Genomic DNA, 16,608 nt, shown 5'->3' on the forward strand with positions numbered 1-16,608 from the left:
CGCTACCTCTCTCGCTCGACCCCTCGCTCCCGCTACCTCTCTCGCTCGACCCTCGCTCCCCCACCCTCTCTCGCTCGACCCCTCGCTACCCTCTCTACCTCTCTCTCGCTCGACCCCTCGCTCTCTCTCTCTACCTCTCTCGCTACCCTCTCTCTCGCTCGACCCCTCGCTACCTCTCTCTCGCTCGACCCCCTCGCTACCTCTCTCTCGCTCGACCCTCGCTACCTCTCTCTCGCTCGACCCCTCGCTACCTCTCTCTCGCTCGACCCCTCGCTACCTCTCTCTCGCTCGACCCTCGCTACCTCTCTCTCGACCCTCGACCCCTCGACCCCGCTACCTCTCTCTCGCTCGACCCCTCCTCTCGCTACCTCTCTCGACCCCTCGCTCTCGCTACCTCTCTCGCTCCGCTACCCTCTCGCTCGCTACCTCTCTCGCTCTCGCTACCTCTCTCGCTCTCGCTACCCTCTCGCTCTCGCTACCTCTCTCGCTACCCCTACCTCCCTCTCGACCCCTACCTCCCTCTCGACCCCTACCTCCCTCTCGACCCCTACCTCCTCTCGACCCCTACCTCCCTCGACCCCTACCTACCTCTCGACCTCCCCTACCCTCGACCCCCTACCTCTCGACCCTCGCTCTCAACACCCTCGCTCTCAACACCCTCGCTCTCAACACCCTCGCTCTCAACACCCTCGCTCTCAACACCCTCGCTCTCAACACCCTCCCTCTCAACTGATACAACCACTGAATATTATTATCTATGAACATTTGAACATCTTGAAGAACAATCTGGCCTTAATGGCCATGTACTCCTATAATCTCCACTGGGCACAGCCAGAAGAGGACTGCCTCCCCCAAGCCTGGTTCCTTCCTAGGTTCCTGCCTTTCTAGGAGTTTTTCCTAGCCGCCGTGCTTCTACACCTGCATTGCTTGCTGTTTGGGGTTTTAGGCTTAGTTTCTGTATAAGCACTTTGTGACATCTGCTGATGTAAAAAGGACTTTATGAATAAAATTGATTTGAAGAGATATACGCTACCTGCACTCTTATCCAGAAAGTAAGCGAGCAGGCAGCGCATGACAGCCTGGTGACAGATGACCAGGACGTTCTCCTGCCTTTCCAGCTCCATAATGACTGGCTCCAGACGCTGCACCAGGTCCTCATAGGACTGAGGGAACAAGCAGAGGCCTGTTATTAACACGCACAAAAAGCGAGAGAGAGTGAGAGAATTGGTGCTGTGATGGACTCACCTCTCCTTTAGGGTAGCGGTAGCGGTATTTGTCCTGGTCTCTCAGTGCAAACTCCTGAGGGAAATGTCCCTGGATCTCCTCATACATCATCTCCTCACACACACCCTGAAAGAGGGAGAGAAAACAAAACAACAAGCCTGTTTAACAGTAAACTTAGGAGACATGGTAACCGTCAATCACATTGACTGACACAGAGAATAATCTTAGATAGATCTATAATCTATTAAATAATAAATACAAACAAAATATAATACCAATAGCCAAAATAGAAACAAACATTTGCACACACATACAGCATCTATCTCGTTGAGAGCCTTCCACTGCTCGTAGGGCACAGCCACAGCCTCAGCTGTCTGGATGGTCCTCTTCATTTGGCTGGTCCACACCTTCAGATCCTTAATGTTCTGCTCTTGGATGAACTTCTCCAGACACTTTGCAAACTGACCAACAGGCAGGGAGAAAAATAATGACGTTACATGCAGTATATATTTCTATTACGAATAGATGGACAGACACATACAAACAAACACCTCCTTGCCCCTGCCAGACAGGCCAGAGTCTCCTCCGATGCGTCCCTTGACGTTGTGGTCACTCTCTCCATGGCGACACAGGTAGATGGAGCGTGGTGTGATGTGGATGTTCATCAGGTAGTAGACGATCCGGCTCTGGATGTGGTCCTGGACCTGGTTCACCAGGTACCTCCGGCCCACATCCATTATCTTGATGTAGGACAGATCCCTGGGGGGGTGGAGTATGGGTGACTATCAGATTTATTAGCAGTGTGAGGCTGTTAAATGACTGCGGAGCTTGTCCATGTGTATTCTATGTGTGTGTATTCTCACCTGTCCAATATATTGTTAGAGAGTATTCTGAAACCACTAGTGTATGTGTGTGTACTGACTCACCTGTCTAGAACCTCATCCAGTGGCTGGTAAGAGTTCTCATAGCACTTGATCCTCTTCATGAAATCCTCAACGACCTCTTCTGTATTACAGTCTATGTAGTCAGGACTACCCAGCTTCACTTGCTGCACAGACAGACAGGAAATAAAAACAGGAAGAGGAAATGAGTCAAGAGTAATAGAGAAAGAGCATGCTAGGAGAGCATTTTAGCTAATCTAACCCTTTTCCTAACCTTAACCCAAGTCTCCCAACCTGCCACGTTAATTATCCTAACCTGCTGCGTAAATTCTTCTAACCAGCTTTGGAAAAGTAACTTCCGGTCGTAGCTGTACTCCCTCTAGTCAGAACTGAAAAACAGCTATCTCGCTTCATTTCTGAAAGTTAGCCATGGCATGTCAACATAAAGATGGTAGAAATTATTAAAATCAGGAGGCCTGTCTTAAAGGAATATAAAATATCAAAGCAGAAGTCTTGAATTTCCTGCGCAATCATGTCTGATCTTTTACATAACTAGTGGCCTACATACAATGTGAAAAGATAGCAGAGATATCACACACCACTATGTTCTCCGCAATGACATCAGGGTCTTCACACACAGACTCCACAAAGAACACCTGGGAGGATGAAAATGAAGATTCAGTATAAAATACACTACAGTGAAGTATACTGTACACTATAAGAAAAGTAGTGAATCCCACAAACAGACAATAACTACAGATACTAATGTCTGACTCTGGGGTTTCATACCTTAAAGCCGTTCTGTTCTGCAAACCTGGTGATGGTCCCTCTCCTCTGCCGTGTGGTGTTCGTGGCATCAAACACCTGAGGCAATCAAGGCCAAACTCCAGTCAGTCACAACATCCTCATTACATTCAGGTTAAGAGTCCTGGGAGCACCAAGCAAACCATGAACATGTATATGAGTTACGGTGCAAACTCAAACAAGTACTGTAGACTGAAGATCAATAGTGGGAAAAGGGTACACAAGATTATTTATTGCAAAGTAGCCTACATGAATTAAAGGAGGCCGTACCAGTCACTCACTCAATATGGAAGTGGTCAGATGAAGCGGATGCTACAGGACTGTTTTGCTAGCACAGACCGGAATATGTTCCTGGATTCGTCCAATGGCATCTAGGAGTATACCACCTCAGTCGACGGCTTCATCAATAAGTGCCTCAATGAATTCTTCCCCACAGTGACCATAAGTACATATCCCGACCATAAGTACATATCCCAAACATAAGCCATGGATTACAGGGAACATCTGCACCGAGCTAAAGGCTAGAACTGCCGCTTTCAAGGAGCGGGACACTAATCCGGACGCTTATAAGAAATCCCGCTACGCCCTCGAACCATCACGAACCATCAAACAGGCAAAGCGTCAATACAGGACTAAGATTGAATCTTACTACACCGGCTCCGACTTTCATCAAATGTGGCAGAGCTTAAACTACTACAGACCACAAAGGGAAACCCAGCCGCGAGCTGCCCAGTGACGCAAGCCTACCAGACGAGCTAAATGCCTTTCATGCTCGCTTCAAGGCAAGCAACACTGAAGCATGCAAGAGAGTACCAGCCGTTCCGGACATCTGTGTGATCACGCTCTCGGTAGCAAGACCTTTAAAACATGTCAACATTCACAAAGCCACGGGGCCAGACGGATTACCAGGACATGTACTTAAAGCATGCGCGGGCGGACCAACTGACAAGTGTCTTCACTGACATTTTCAAACTTTCCGTGGCCGAGTCTGTAATACAGTTGAAGTTGGAAGTTTACATACACTTAGGTTGGAGTCATTAAAACTCGTTTTTCAACCACTCCACAAATTTCTTGTTAACAAACTATAGTTTTGGCAAGTTGGTTAGGACATCTTCTTTGTGCATGACACAAGTAATTGTAACAAAAATTGTTTACAGACAGATTATTTCACTGTATCACAATTCCAGTGGGTCAGAAGTTTACAGACACTAAGTTGACTGTGCCTTTAAACAGCATGAAAATTCCAAAAAATGATGTCATGGCTTTAGAAGCTTCTGATAGGCTAATTTTCATCATTGGGTCAATTGGAGGTGTACCTGTGGATGCATTTCAAGGCCTACCTTCAAACTCAGTGCCTCTTTGCTTGACATCATGGGAAAATCAAAAGTAATCGCCATCAAAAGTAATCGCCAAGACCTCAGAAAAAACAAACATTGTAGACCTCCACAAGTCTGGTTCATCATTGGGAGCAATTTCCAAACACCTGAAGGTACCACGTTCATCTGTACAAACAATAGTACGCAAGTATAAGTATAAGTATAAGTATAAGGCCACGCAGCCATCATACAGCTCAGGAAGGACACGTATGTTCATCTCTAGGAGACAGAACACTTTGGTGAGAAAAGTGCAAATCAATCCCAGAACAGCAAAGGACCTTGTGAAGATGCTGGAGGAAACAGGTACAAAAGTATCTATATCCACAGTAAAACAAGTCCTATATCGACATAAAAGAAAGAAGCCACTGCTCCAAAACCGCCATAAAAAAAGCCAGACTATGGTTTGCAACTGCACATGGGGACAAATATTGTACTTTTTGGAGAAATGTCCTCTGGTCTGATGAAACAAAAATAGAACTGTTTGGCCATAATGACCATCGATATGTTTGGAGGAAAAAGGGGGAGGCTTGCAAGCCGAAGAACAACATCCCAACCGTGAAGCACGGGGTTGGCAGCATCATGTTGTGGGGGTGCTTTGCTGCAGGAGGGACTGGTGCACTTCACAAAATAGATGGCATCATGAGGTAGGACAATTAGGTGGATATATTGAAGCAACATCTCAAGACATCAGTCAGGAAGTTAAAGCTTGGTCGCAAATGGATCTTCCAAATGGACAATGACCCCAAGCATACTTCCAAAGTTGTGGCAAAATGGCTTAAGGACAACAAAGTCAAGGTATTAGGGTGGCCATCACAAAGCCCTGGCCTCAATCCCATAGAACATTTGTGGGCAGAACTGAAAAGGCGTGTGCGAGCAAGGAGGCCTGCAAACCTGACTGTCAGGAGGAATGGGCCAAAAATTCACCCAACTTATTGTGGGAAGCTTGTGGAAGGCTATCCGAAACGTTTGACCCAAGTTAATCAATTTAAAGGCAATGCTATCAAATACTAATTAAGTGTATGTAAACTTCTGACCCACTGGGAATGTGATGAAAGAAATAAAAGCTTAAATAAATTATTCTCTCTGCTATTATTCTGACATTTCACCTTCTTAAAATAAAGTGGTAATCTTAACTGGCCTAAGACAGGGAATTTTTACTCTGACTAAATGTCAGGAATTGTGAAAAACTGAGTTTAAATGTATTTGGCTAAGGTGTATGTAAACTTCCTACTTCAACTGTACCTACATGTTTCAAGCAGACCACGATAGTCCCTGTGCTAGAGGAAGTGAAAGTAACCTGCCTAAATGATTACTAACCCGTAGCACTCACGTCGGTAGCCATGAAATACTTTGAAAGGCTGGTCATGGCTCACAACACCATCATCCCGGAAACCTTAGACCCACTCCAAATCGCATACCGTCTCAACAGATGACACAATCGCAATCTTTCTTGAACTGCATTGTTGGTTAAGGGCTTGTAAATAAGCATTTCACGGTAAGGTCTACACCGGTTGTATTCGGAGCATGTGACAAATAAAATGTGATTTGAATTACATTTACTGTGCACCCTTTTCCCCCTTTCATCAACATCATTCACAAACTGATCATGAGCCACACTTAAGTCACTGTGGATCTAACCTGGGTCCAGTCTGTTTATCTAACATTCCACTCCAAGTACTCTGTGTCTTATGTTTATCAGGACAAGGCGTGTCAAGAAGTGAAATGATAGCTAAACAGACTGGTAGTCATACTAGGATCTACTCTACTTACTGCCACCTGGCCCGCCTCCACACTCAGGTACTGGCGCACATCATTCAGCGCTGTCAGTGCACACTGCCTATGGGTGGACACATACACAACAGAATCAAAAAGATGACCAGAAAGTGACACTGTAGGTAAAGATCTACGAGAATGAACTGAATTCAAACTTCACTAATATAAAGCAACTGGTCAAAATGTAGATATGAATGTAAATACAACTTTGTTCTTTCAACGGGCTCTGCCTATTAAAAAGACCAATAAAGAGTACATTCCCTGCAACTTTGGTCTGTAATGAGATATAAGTGAATAGAGTGGTGGGTTTAGGCCTAACGTGACCTGTTCAGCTCATCCCAAAACCCCTCATCCAGCCTCACCTCCTGATCTTCAGCCCCTCTTCATTGTCTGGACGGAAAAACTCAAAGGACTTGTAGATCTTCACACACTCTCTCCTGTACTGACCCACGTTGAACTCTAAACAACACAGACATACTATCAGTCAACCCTATTTCCTGTGTGTGTGTGTGTGTGTGTGTGTGTGTGTGAGTGAGTGAGTGAGTGAGTGAGTGAGTGAGTGAGTGAGTGAGTGAGTGAGTGAGTGAGTGAGTGAGTGAGTGAGTGAGTGAGTGAGTGAGACCTCAAAAGAGACAGCTAATGAGAGAGCTTGAGCTGGTACCTTTGGTTGGCACACCAATCCAGTTGAGATAGCGGGTCAGCTTCTTGGAGATGTAGGTCTTACCTCTGGCTGGGAGGCCAACTGTCACAATAAGGGTGGGACAGTTGGTCATACATACTGAGAGAGAGAGAGGAGATACAGAAAAATAGGGGGAAAAATAGGACGAGAGACAAAAGTTGAATGACTATTGTACACACACAGTGAATGTCAGTGGATGGTACAGTCTGTCGTTGAATCAAATGGGACCGTGATCCATTAATGCAGAATCTAATCAACAACTCAGGCCTTAATAAAAGGTGTAGACTGGATGGAGTAGTTTTGTTGTATCATTTCAGAAAAGGTTAAGCAGATGCAAACAGCTACTTGTATACACTAGGTGATTTGTTGATGAAACAAAAACAAACTCAGCAAAAAAAGAAACGTCCTCTCACTGTCAACTGCGTTAATTTTCAGCAACATTAACGTGTAAATATTTGTATGAACATAATAAGATTCAACAACAGAAACATAACTGAACAAGTTCCACAGACATGTGACTAACAGAAATTGAATAATGTGTCCCTGAACAAAAAGGGGGCAAAATCAAAAGTAAGTGTCAGTATCTGGTGGGGCCACCTGCTGCATTAAGTCACCCACTGCGTCTCCTCATGGACTGCACCAGATTTGCCAGTTCTTGCTGTGAGATGTTACCTCACTCTTCCACCAAGGCACCTGCAAGTTCCCAGACATTTCTGGGGGGGGAATGGCCATAGCCCTCACCCTCTGATCCAACAGGTCCCAGACGTGCTCAATGGGATTGAGATCCGGGCTGTTCGCTGGCCATGGCAGAAGGAGGACATTCCTGTCTTGCAGAAAATCACACACGAAACGAGCAGTACGGCTGGTGGCATTGTCATGCTGGAGGGTCATGTCAGGATGAGCCTGCTGGAAGGGTTCCACATGAGGGAGGATGTCTTCCCCGTAACGCACAGCGTTGAGATTGCCTGCAATGACAAACAGCTCAGTACGATGATGCTGTGACACACCGCCCCAGACCATGACGGACCCTCCACCTCCAAATCGATCCTGCTCCAGAATACAGGCCTCGGTGTAACGCTCATTCCTTTGACGATAAACGCGAATCCGACCACCACTGGTGAGACAAAACCGTGATTCGTCAGTGAAGAGCACTTTTCCTGTCTGGTCCAGCGATGGTGGATTTGTGCCCATAGGCAATGTTGTTGCCGGTGATGTCTGGTGAGGACCTGCCTTAAACAGGCCTACAAAGCCCTCAGTCCAGCCTCTCTCAGCCTATTGTGGACAGTCTGAGCACTGATGGAGGAATTGTGCGTTCCTGGTGTAACTCGGGCAGTTGTTGTTGCCATCCTGTACCTGTCCCGCAGGTGTGATGTTCGGATATACCGATCCTGTGCAGGTGTTGTTACACATGGTCTGCCACTGCGAGGATGATCAGCTGTCCATCCTGTCTCCCTGTAGCGCTGTCTTAGACGTCTCACAGTACGGACATTGCAATCTATTGCCCTGGCCACATCTGCAGTCCTCATGCCTCCTTGCAGCATTCCTACAGCACGTTCACGCAGATGAGCAGGAACCCTGGGCATCTTTCTGTTGGTGTTTTTCAGAGTCAGTAGAAAGGCCTCTTTAGTGTCCTAAGTTTTCATAACTGTGACCTTAATTGCCTACCGTCTGTAAGCTGTTTGTGTCTTAACAACCGTTACACAGGTGCATGTTCATTAATTGTTTATTGAACAAGCATGGGAAACAGTGTTTAAACCATTTACAATGAAGATCTGTGAAGTTATTTAGAGATTTTTACAAATGACCTTTGAAAGACAGGGTGCTGAAAAAGGGACATTTCTTTTTTTGAGTTTAGCATGATTTTGGGGGGATTTCCACAAAATTTCATCCATAGAAGGGTCCTTTGGAGGAAATATTATTGACATATATTTTACATTTGTATCTTAAAGCATGGGAGACAAACATCATTAACCTAAATGCGGAATCAGTCAGGAAACGCATTTCATTTTTCTAACGGAAAAACATGTGCCAATTGGCATGTTCAGCATCTCTTTAAAACTAGCAGAGATCCCACTCTGGAACTTTGATATGCCCGTAGAATATATTATGTTCAACAATATATTGAACAATTTGCCAAATCTAGACTTATTTTATATATTTCAATATCAAATTTATATGCTTTAAAAGGATACTTTGGGATTTGGTCATTTAGCAGATACCCATAGACTTCCAGTCATTGCGCTAAAGCTAGTTAGCATTGACTTGCGAAACTACCTTTCATCATCTGACTATGGGGAAGTAGATAAAGTCTTGAAGTATCCAAAATCTCGACGTATCCCTTTAAGATACAAATGTCCCCCTCCCCCCACCACCACCAAAAAAAGGACCCTTCTATGGATTACATGTTGTGAAAATCCCCAAAAACATTAGAGATGCTGTGTCATGAACACTGCCAAACACTTAAGGACTGACTTGAGATCAGCCACTCCATAACAGCCATGACCTGTTAGATACCAGAGTCTGGAGAAGCAGGTGGAAAGAAGAACGAATTGGCCAAATGAGGAAAGAGGAGAAAGTAGAGCAGAGAGGAGCAGTAGGCATGATTAAGCCTTTTGTGTTGTTGACAGAGGGACTCTAGGAAAATTGCTCACATATCTAAGAGCAAGTCAAGCAGACAATGTCTTTGGAAGAGCTGGTGAAGCTGTGACACACACACACACACACACACACACACACACACACACACACACACACACACACACACACAGATGTAATTAAAGCTGCAATATGTACCTTTTGGGCAACCTGACCAAATTCACATAGAAATGGGAGTTATAGAGCTGTCATTCTCATTGAAAGCAACTCTAAGAAGAGGTAGATATGTTCAATATGTGCTATTTCTCCATTCTTAAGTTTAGTTAGTGTCTTTTACTTTCATTTTTTTTATTTACACCAGATTCAAAAAGCTGAAAGTACAATATTTTTGGTTAATGAAAATACATTTCACACCAGTTTAGATACAATGATTCTCTTGCTTGTTTTGTCACATAAATTGAAATGAGGTGAACCATTAGAATTTTAGCAACCAGGAAATTGCAGAGCGACTTCTGCATATTGCACCTTTAAACTAGGGTAAATAGCAAAAAGACTTGATGCTCCTCAGTGTGATCCAGACTGCACACAGGCATTCTATCTGGTGATCTCAGAATAACCAAGTTTCAGTGGTCAACTGGTTAGGCTTAAGTGAAACAGTCAACCAAAGTTCAAATAGAGTGACACAGCATAAAACACTGACCAACTGCTCCACTACTAACCTAGTTTGATAAAAGTAATTATGTGGCCCCCTTCAAAACAGAGGGAGAAGTAGTCTACTGTACTATAAAATCTGGCTGCTAACTGGCTATCCCTCCTCCTTAACCATTGTAAGCCCCTCCAGTGGCCCTATTGGCTGGCTAGGATTGGGGGGCTGGATTAGTGAAATCACACAAAGCCTGGCATGGTTCTTTGTTCTCCTTTCTCATTACTGTGCCAAATATACAAGCCAATGGGGGAGAAAATCACCTCTGAAATCTGCAGTGTCTGCACCTGAAAGAGGAAGAGTCTCGAGCTCAGCACAAGGAAGCATCTGGAATAGTTCAGTGGGAGACAGTGTAGTTTTTTTTAAGGGTGAGGACCACTAACCTATAATAAGAACAGGGAATAAATCAACCCTAAAAGACTACAGATCCCAAGCACTATTGATTGAACACTTAGTTGACTCAGCGAAAAGTAATCAGAATTCCACAGCGAGGGAGACAAACCAAGTCTGCAGCGTAATCATCCCCATAAATTATGCCCTCTAAGGACATTTTCTTCATAAAATCCGCTGGGCCAATCACGGTTGGCACAGGAGTGAATCTGTATGTTAGACTTTAGTAGTTCGTCTGGCTGTTATTTTGCGGCGCAACAATAACAGCAGCGTATATTGATAGTTTACCAGTCCCTTCTAAATGCTGCTGGGCCATGGACAGGTGGGGGTCCAAACAAACAAATAATGATACATAATCAGGCGCTCCTGTGCTATGTCAGTTCCATGTCGCCTTCACTGTGAACAGTAGCTCAAATTATGTTTAACAATCCATAGTTAAACAATAAAATAACCTTGTTGTATTGTACATGGACATGGTTGGGTTGTGCGGTGACGGGCAAATGGGCGCATTGTCATGCTTGTCATCTTCCTAGTCAAATTCAACACCGAGCTTCCTTACCAGTTCGATACCGTAGTAGGCCATGTGCAATTGCAACAACGTTTGACAATTGTAACACCAAGAAAAACATCTTTAAAAGTGTAATCATTAGAGACGAAATGCTGCAACGTTGCACCCTTGGAGAAAGTGTTGAGCGCACAGAACCTGGTCAGGTTGCGCAACGCCGCAGTGTGTAAAAAAAATATGAATATCTAAGTTCCATGAGGTAACGTTAGGCCAACAAAATATTAAAATGTCTTAAAATCATGTGTATCTGCTGTACGCCTCCGTTGCGCCCATTGTGCGCTGTTGGCACAAGCCTGCCAAGGCAACTTACCCCTTCTCTGAGAAATGTGCTTTTCAGGCAGCCCGTTTTTACATGGCATCCATATTTTCTTCAGCGGGTTCTGAGTAAGCTCGCGGGGTGATGTTGCCATCATGACATCTTCGTTGGAAGTCATTTTGGTTGCTGCACCATGCCCCGTTTCTAAGCGACAGAAGTGGTACGTGATGCGGGCTGGTCTGCGCAACAGAGCTGCGAGGGGATGGATGTCATATCGGCTGACGAACATCAGACGTATATTATTACCGTAATGTCTCTACGCTGAGCGCATCGAATGGTGTGAAATATTCATAAATTCCGGACACCACGGTGCTTCGTGCAAGCAGCACTGACTACACCTTTAGATGATCAGATTTCAAGAGTTGTCATTTATAGCCCGGTGCCAGTCTGTTTGTGCGATCATGCCAAACATGTTTTTCATAACAAGGACAGCAATGGAATAGGCAAGAGCACAAATAGATCTGGGACCAGGCTAGTTAGCTACGTTTATGACCATTCAATAAAGATAAACAAAACGCTGTAATTTATTTTCTGTTTATTAACATTTCTATGAAAATGATCTTTAATTAACAGAACATCTAAGTGGGTATATGTGTGTGTATTATTTTCTTGTCCAATGCTCACTTGAAAAGGGAATGCCAATGTCTGGTTTAGCCTACAGGCCTCGGCTTAAATTATATACATTAATATCAAAAAGTAATCTTATATAGGAAGACTATAAATGCACCAAATACTTCGAGTTTTGAGCAAATATATACAGCACGTTTGTTTTGACATGCTTCTTAATGCTTTGTTCCCTATATAACAATGTAGCTACTACACGTTAACTCACACGAGTTAAAAAAAAAACAAGTCTTCTGCTGTTCACATGCAACGCACATGGGACAACACAACACATAATGCATAGCATACTGTAGATTCACTGGTTATTTACAGCATTCGGTCAGCTTTTAATCAACTATGTTTCAATGACAATTAGTGAGTAGGGAAACTCATAATCACCCTGGTTGGCCACAGATGGTGGATAAAGTTCATTAAAACACGTTTATTATGCAACTATATAACAGTCGGTCTATGATTTGAATTGTAGCAATATAATAAAAACAGCTTTTAAACAGTGTTGTTGTTTTATTGGCCAAATCGACACAAAGTTCTACAGAAGGAAGGGTGATGGAATATAGCATACAGTTCCCAAAGTTGGGGACTCGCTTTCAGAGCAGAGGAATCACAGCGCCCCTTTGTGTCATTCTTTTGCGACGAACTGTACTTCCTAAAAACACTAGGTGGGGCTGTCTACCCACTTATTCCCCCAGAGCCACCCAGGAACATTTACTATATGGAAGTGCTTAGCTGCCGAAACCCAATTGGAGATGCAAATGATCAATCAATATCATGTTTGAATTTTATTTTCCTAAATAGGTATGCATTTTTATGTGACAAAATTCAAACTGAAAGGCAGAAAAGATATTGCATTATAATTTTCATGATTTAGTATGCTTGTCTGCTAATTAGACAAATAAATAGCAAGTGCGTTTGAGATTATTTCCATGGTACTATCCAGTACAACACTGACACATAAAAAAAATGTAAACGCTTAAATGACAAATCATTTCTCATGTTTGTCATTTCATTTCCTTGTTGTGGGTAGCATGAATTGTGACAACCCAAAAATAAAACAAATTCTCAATTGGCAATGCTTTTCTATACTCTGTGTAGTTTAAGACTGTCAAAATTCAAATGCTTAATTTAGCTATTTAGTTTCCTAATTTGCATTATCATTTTCGACTTGTGTTGATTGTTAATCAAACACTGGTCAGGGTTTCGATAACGTGAGGCGTTTGCTTGCTGGCAATAGTCACGCTCGCTTTGTGTACCCCTTCATTATCGTTATGTGTAAATCCCTCTACCTGTAAAGAGATCAACAAGACCTTTCTTGACTTCATCTGGAAAAATAAGTCTCACAAACAAAAAAAGTCAGTTCTCTCTAATAAAGGAGATCTGGACCCAGCTAGCACAGTGGATCTGGGCCGATTCTGTCTGAGAGTAGTGGCACTCGGCCAACGTCATGTGGCCCCGAGTCTAGGCCGCCTTCAGCAGTATTACTTATGGCTAGGATGCAGAGATTGAGCTCGGGGCAATTTCCCATGTAAATTATCTGGCCCAAATGTATTACTTGGGGCTCGGACCAATTGGGGCTACATTTTGGCAGATGACTACACAGGCTGCTTTATATAATTAACATTTCATTATTTATTTATTTATTCATCCATATTTTCCTCATTGTTTCTGTGATAAAAAAATACAATTACATTTCAATTAAATTCTTTAAGAGTCCTGTGTAGTATTTGAGTATTTTGATACTTTGTGCAATGCAATTGATATACATTCAAATCTTTGTGAATGGAACTTCCTGAGTGGCAGCGGTCTAAGACACTGAGTTGCAGTGCAAACTGCGTTTCTACAGATGCTGGGTCAAGACTCGTGCCGGCCGCGACCGGGAGACCCATGAGGTGTTGCACAATTGGCCCAGAGTCGTCAGAGTTATGGGAGGGTTTTTCCCGGCCAGGATGTCCTTGTCCCATCGTGCTGTAGCAACTCCTGTGGCGGGCGAGGCGCATGCACGCGGACACAGTCACCAGGTATATGGTGTTTCCTCCGAGACTAAATGTTTTTTTGTTGTGGATGGGTATAATCTGTATGTATATTTAAAATGACTAAATCGGGCTTCTGGTAAGACGCCGGCAAAGTTTGCTGAATTCTGGTAGACGGAAACGGCCCAATGTACTTGGGCCCATTCTGGGCAGTCATTCATTTTGATTCCAGGCCTAGTCAGACACCCGATTCCGGGCCGATTCAATCAGTTCCGGTCCCCCGGAAGAGGGACATTTCTGGGCCAATTCCTCATTGCTAGCTGGGGAAGTGCTGGATTTAGTTGAAAACCAATTGGTTGAAATGATGTTTGATCATTACTGAATCAATATGGTATTTCATTCCAAATAATGTGTTTAATAAGTCGGGAGGTCTTACATTTTTACTGAAATGTAATTATATTCCTGAAAGATTACCTGCTAAATTGGCTAGGTTTCACCAACAAGCTTTAATGGCCTGGAAAATATGTTTCCTGCAAAATTGTCCCCACATAAAGCTATTTTGTGGAATAATTCAGACATATCTGTAAGGAATAAGTCATTGTTCTACCCCAGCTGGGGTGGCAGGGTAGCCTAGTGGTTAGAGTGTTGGACTAGTAACCGGAAGGTTGTGAGTTCAAACCCCCGAGCTGACAAGGTATAAATCTGTCGTTCTGCCCCTGAACAGGCAGTTAACCAACTGTTCCCAGGCCGTCATTGAAAATAAGAATGTGTTCTTAACTGACTTGCCTGGTTAAATAAAGGTAAAATTAAAAAAAAATTTTTTTTTAAAGCTGGCATGGGAGGAATATGGCCTTTTTCTTGATGTTTTTGACAACGGGTAATATTGTTGCATATGAACAATTTATAACATTCAATGAGTTTCCAATACCTTTCAGAGAGTTTATTTCTGTGATCAAAGCCATTTCCAGTAGTCTAACTAGTGGGGTGGCAGGTAGCCTAGTGGTTAGAGCGTTGGTCCAGTAATTGAAAGGTTGCTACATCAAATCCCCGAGCTGACAAGGTAAAAATCTGTGGTTTTGCCCCTGAACAAGGCAGTTAACCCACTGTTCCTAGTCCGTCAATGTAAATAAGAATTTGTTAACTGACTTGCCTATTTAAATAAAGCTTAAATAAAAACTACACTAATGAAAACTCATCTTAGCTTTGGTGATGATCACAGAGCTTATCCAGAACTCAGTTTAGAAGGCGTGGGTTCCAGATGTGGCTACAGGAGAGTAGTGGTGGACAACACTGGACATCATCTTCACTGAGCAATGCTCAGTTGTGGAGAAAGTACCCAATTGTCATACTTGAGTAAAAGTATTGTTATCTTAATAGAAAGTTACTTGAGTAAAACTGAAAGTCACCCAGTAAAATACTACTCGAGTAAAAGCCAAAGTATTTGGTTCTAAATATATTTAAGTATCAAAAATAAAATAATTTCAAATCCCTTATATTAAGCAAAGCCACGGGCACACTCAAACATAATTTACAAACGATGCATTTGTATTTAGTGAGCCTGCCAGATCAGAGGCAGTAGGGATGACCACGTGTTCTCTTGATAAGTGCGTGAATTGGATAATTTTCCTGTCCTGCTAAGCATTCATCATGTAACAAGTACGTTTGGGAGACAGGGAAAATGTATGGAGTAAAAAGTACATTATTTTCTTTAGGAATGTAGTGAAGTAAAAGTTGTCCATAAATAATGTACAGATACCCCCCAAAATTACTTAAGTAGTACTTTAAAGTATTTTCTACCACTGGCAATGATCAAATGTAGAACATGTACAAGTAAGTATCCCATATTAGGTACTACTACTTGGATAGATAGGAGGCAGAGGTTGCAAGCACAGAGGTAGATACTGTGTACTGTATGTTTGCAAGTAATGATTTGGCAGTGACTGCGCAACCCAAAGACACATTGTGTGACACACTGAACAGACAGTGTGCGTAACACCCTTTCTCCTCATAGGAACTACTCAAATGAGTTGGACTTGTTGCAGAGTTACTGTCATGTTGCTGAGTTGTCACGATTCTTCTGCCTTCTCCCGAAGTGTGCACTTGCATACTTCCATGATGAGGAGTTTGCAAGTGCACACCTTAAGAGAAGGGTGGAGAATTGGGATGTAGCCCTCATGTTCTCTCAACCACCTATATGCCTATTCCTGTAGAAGAGGCAACAGAAATATTACAAAGAGGGGATTCGATTAAGCTGGTCCGGGTGGGCGGAGATTGTACCGGATGAAAAGTGATTGTTTTGAAAATGGGGCTGTCTCGTGGGCGTGTGCTGGGTGCGCCGTTCAAAGCCCACGGCAATGTCGGCTCAAAACAAAGTGACGTGAAGAACGTGGTTCTCATTCTCATGGTTTATCATTCAGTGTGTTCACATGCAAGGTGTTGTTTGCTCTTGGTATAAAATGTACTTTATCTGCCTCTAACATATACTTTATGGAAAATACATAATGTACGTTTCTGAACGATGAACCATGCTGTATGCGTAGACGGCTTGACAGAAATAGTAGCAGAAAGTGAAAGCAATGACGCTGTCGGAGTGTTCGAAGCGTAAGGCACCTCGGAGGTTTGTGGTATATGGCCAATATACCACAGCTAAGGGCTGTATCCAGGCAATCCGCATTGGGTCGCGCATAAGAACAGCCCTTAGCCATGGTACA

General features: G+C 43.4%; 1 protein-coding gene across 4 annotated transcripts in view; it reads right to left on the minus strand.

Moving 5' to 3' along the window:
* The window catches only part of LOC112254629 (6-phosphofructo-2-kinase/fructose-2,6-bisphosphatase 4-like), a 49,184-nt gene that overhangs the window by 8,798 nt on the left and 23,778 nt on the right, over nucleotides 1–16,608 (minus strand). For 3 of the 4 annotated variants that reach the window (XM_042324483.1, XM_042324484.1, XM_042324485.1), the window contains 10 exons: nucleotides 6,720–6,836; nucleotides 6,421–6,517; nucleotides 6,056–6,122; nucleotides 2,895–2,969; nucleotides 2,705–2,761; nucleotides 2,151–2,272; nucleotides 1,776–1,983; nucleotides 1,539–1,685; nucleotides 1,246–1,350; nucleotides 1,034–1,163 (listed from right to left, as the gene is read on the minus strand). In XM_042324483.1, the coding sequence (XP_042180417.1) occupies nucleotides 1,034–1,163; nucleotides 1,246–1,350; nucleotides 1,539–1,685; nucleotides 1,776–1,983; nucleotides 2,151–2,272; nucleotides 2,705–2,761; nucleotides 2,895–2,969; nucleotides 6,056–6,122; nucleotides 6,421–6,517; nucleotides 6,720–6,836 (1,125 nt within the window). Of the gene's footprint in view, nucleotides 1–1,033; nucleotides 1,164–1,245; nucleotides 1,351–1,538; nucleotides 1,686–1,775; nucleotides 1,984–2,150; nucleotides 2,273–2,704; nucleotides 2,762–2,894; nucleotides 2,970–6,055; nucleotides 6,123–6,420; nucleotides 6,518–6,719; nucleotides 6,837–11,300; nucleotides 11,609–16,608 lie in introns of those variants that run through there. The other variant, XM_042324482.1, reaches the window with a different exon arrangement.

This window comes from Oncorhynchus tshawytscha, linkage group LG07 (genome assembly GCF_018296145.1).
Source record: "Oncorhynchus tshawytscha isolate Ot180627B linkage group LG07, Otsh_v2.0, whole genome shotgun sequence".
In the NCBI taxonomy this organism is placed as follows: domain Eukaryota; kingdom Metazoa; phylum Chordata; class Actinopteri; order Salmoniformes; family Salmonidae; genus Oncorhynchus; species Oncorhynchus tshawytscha.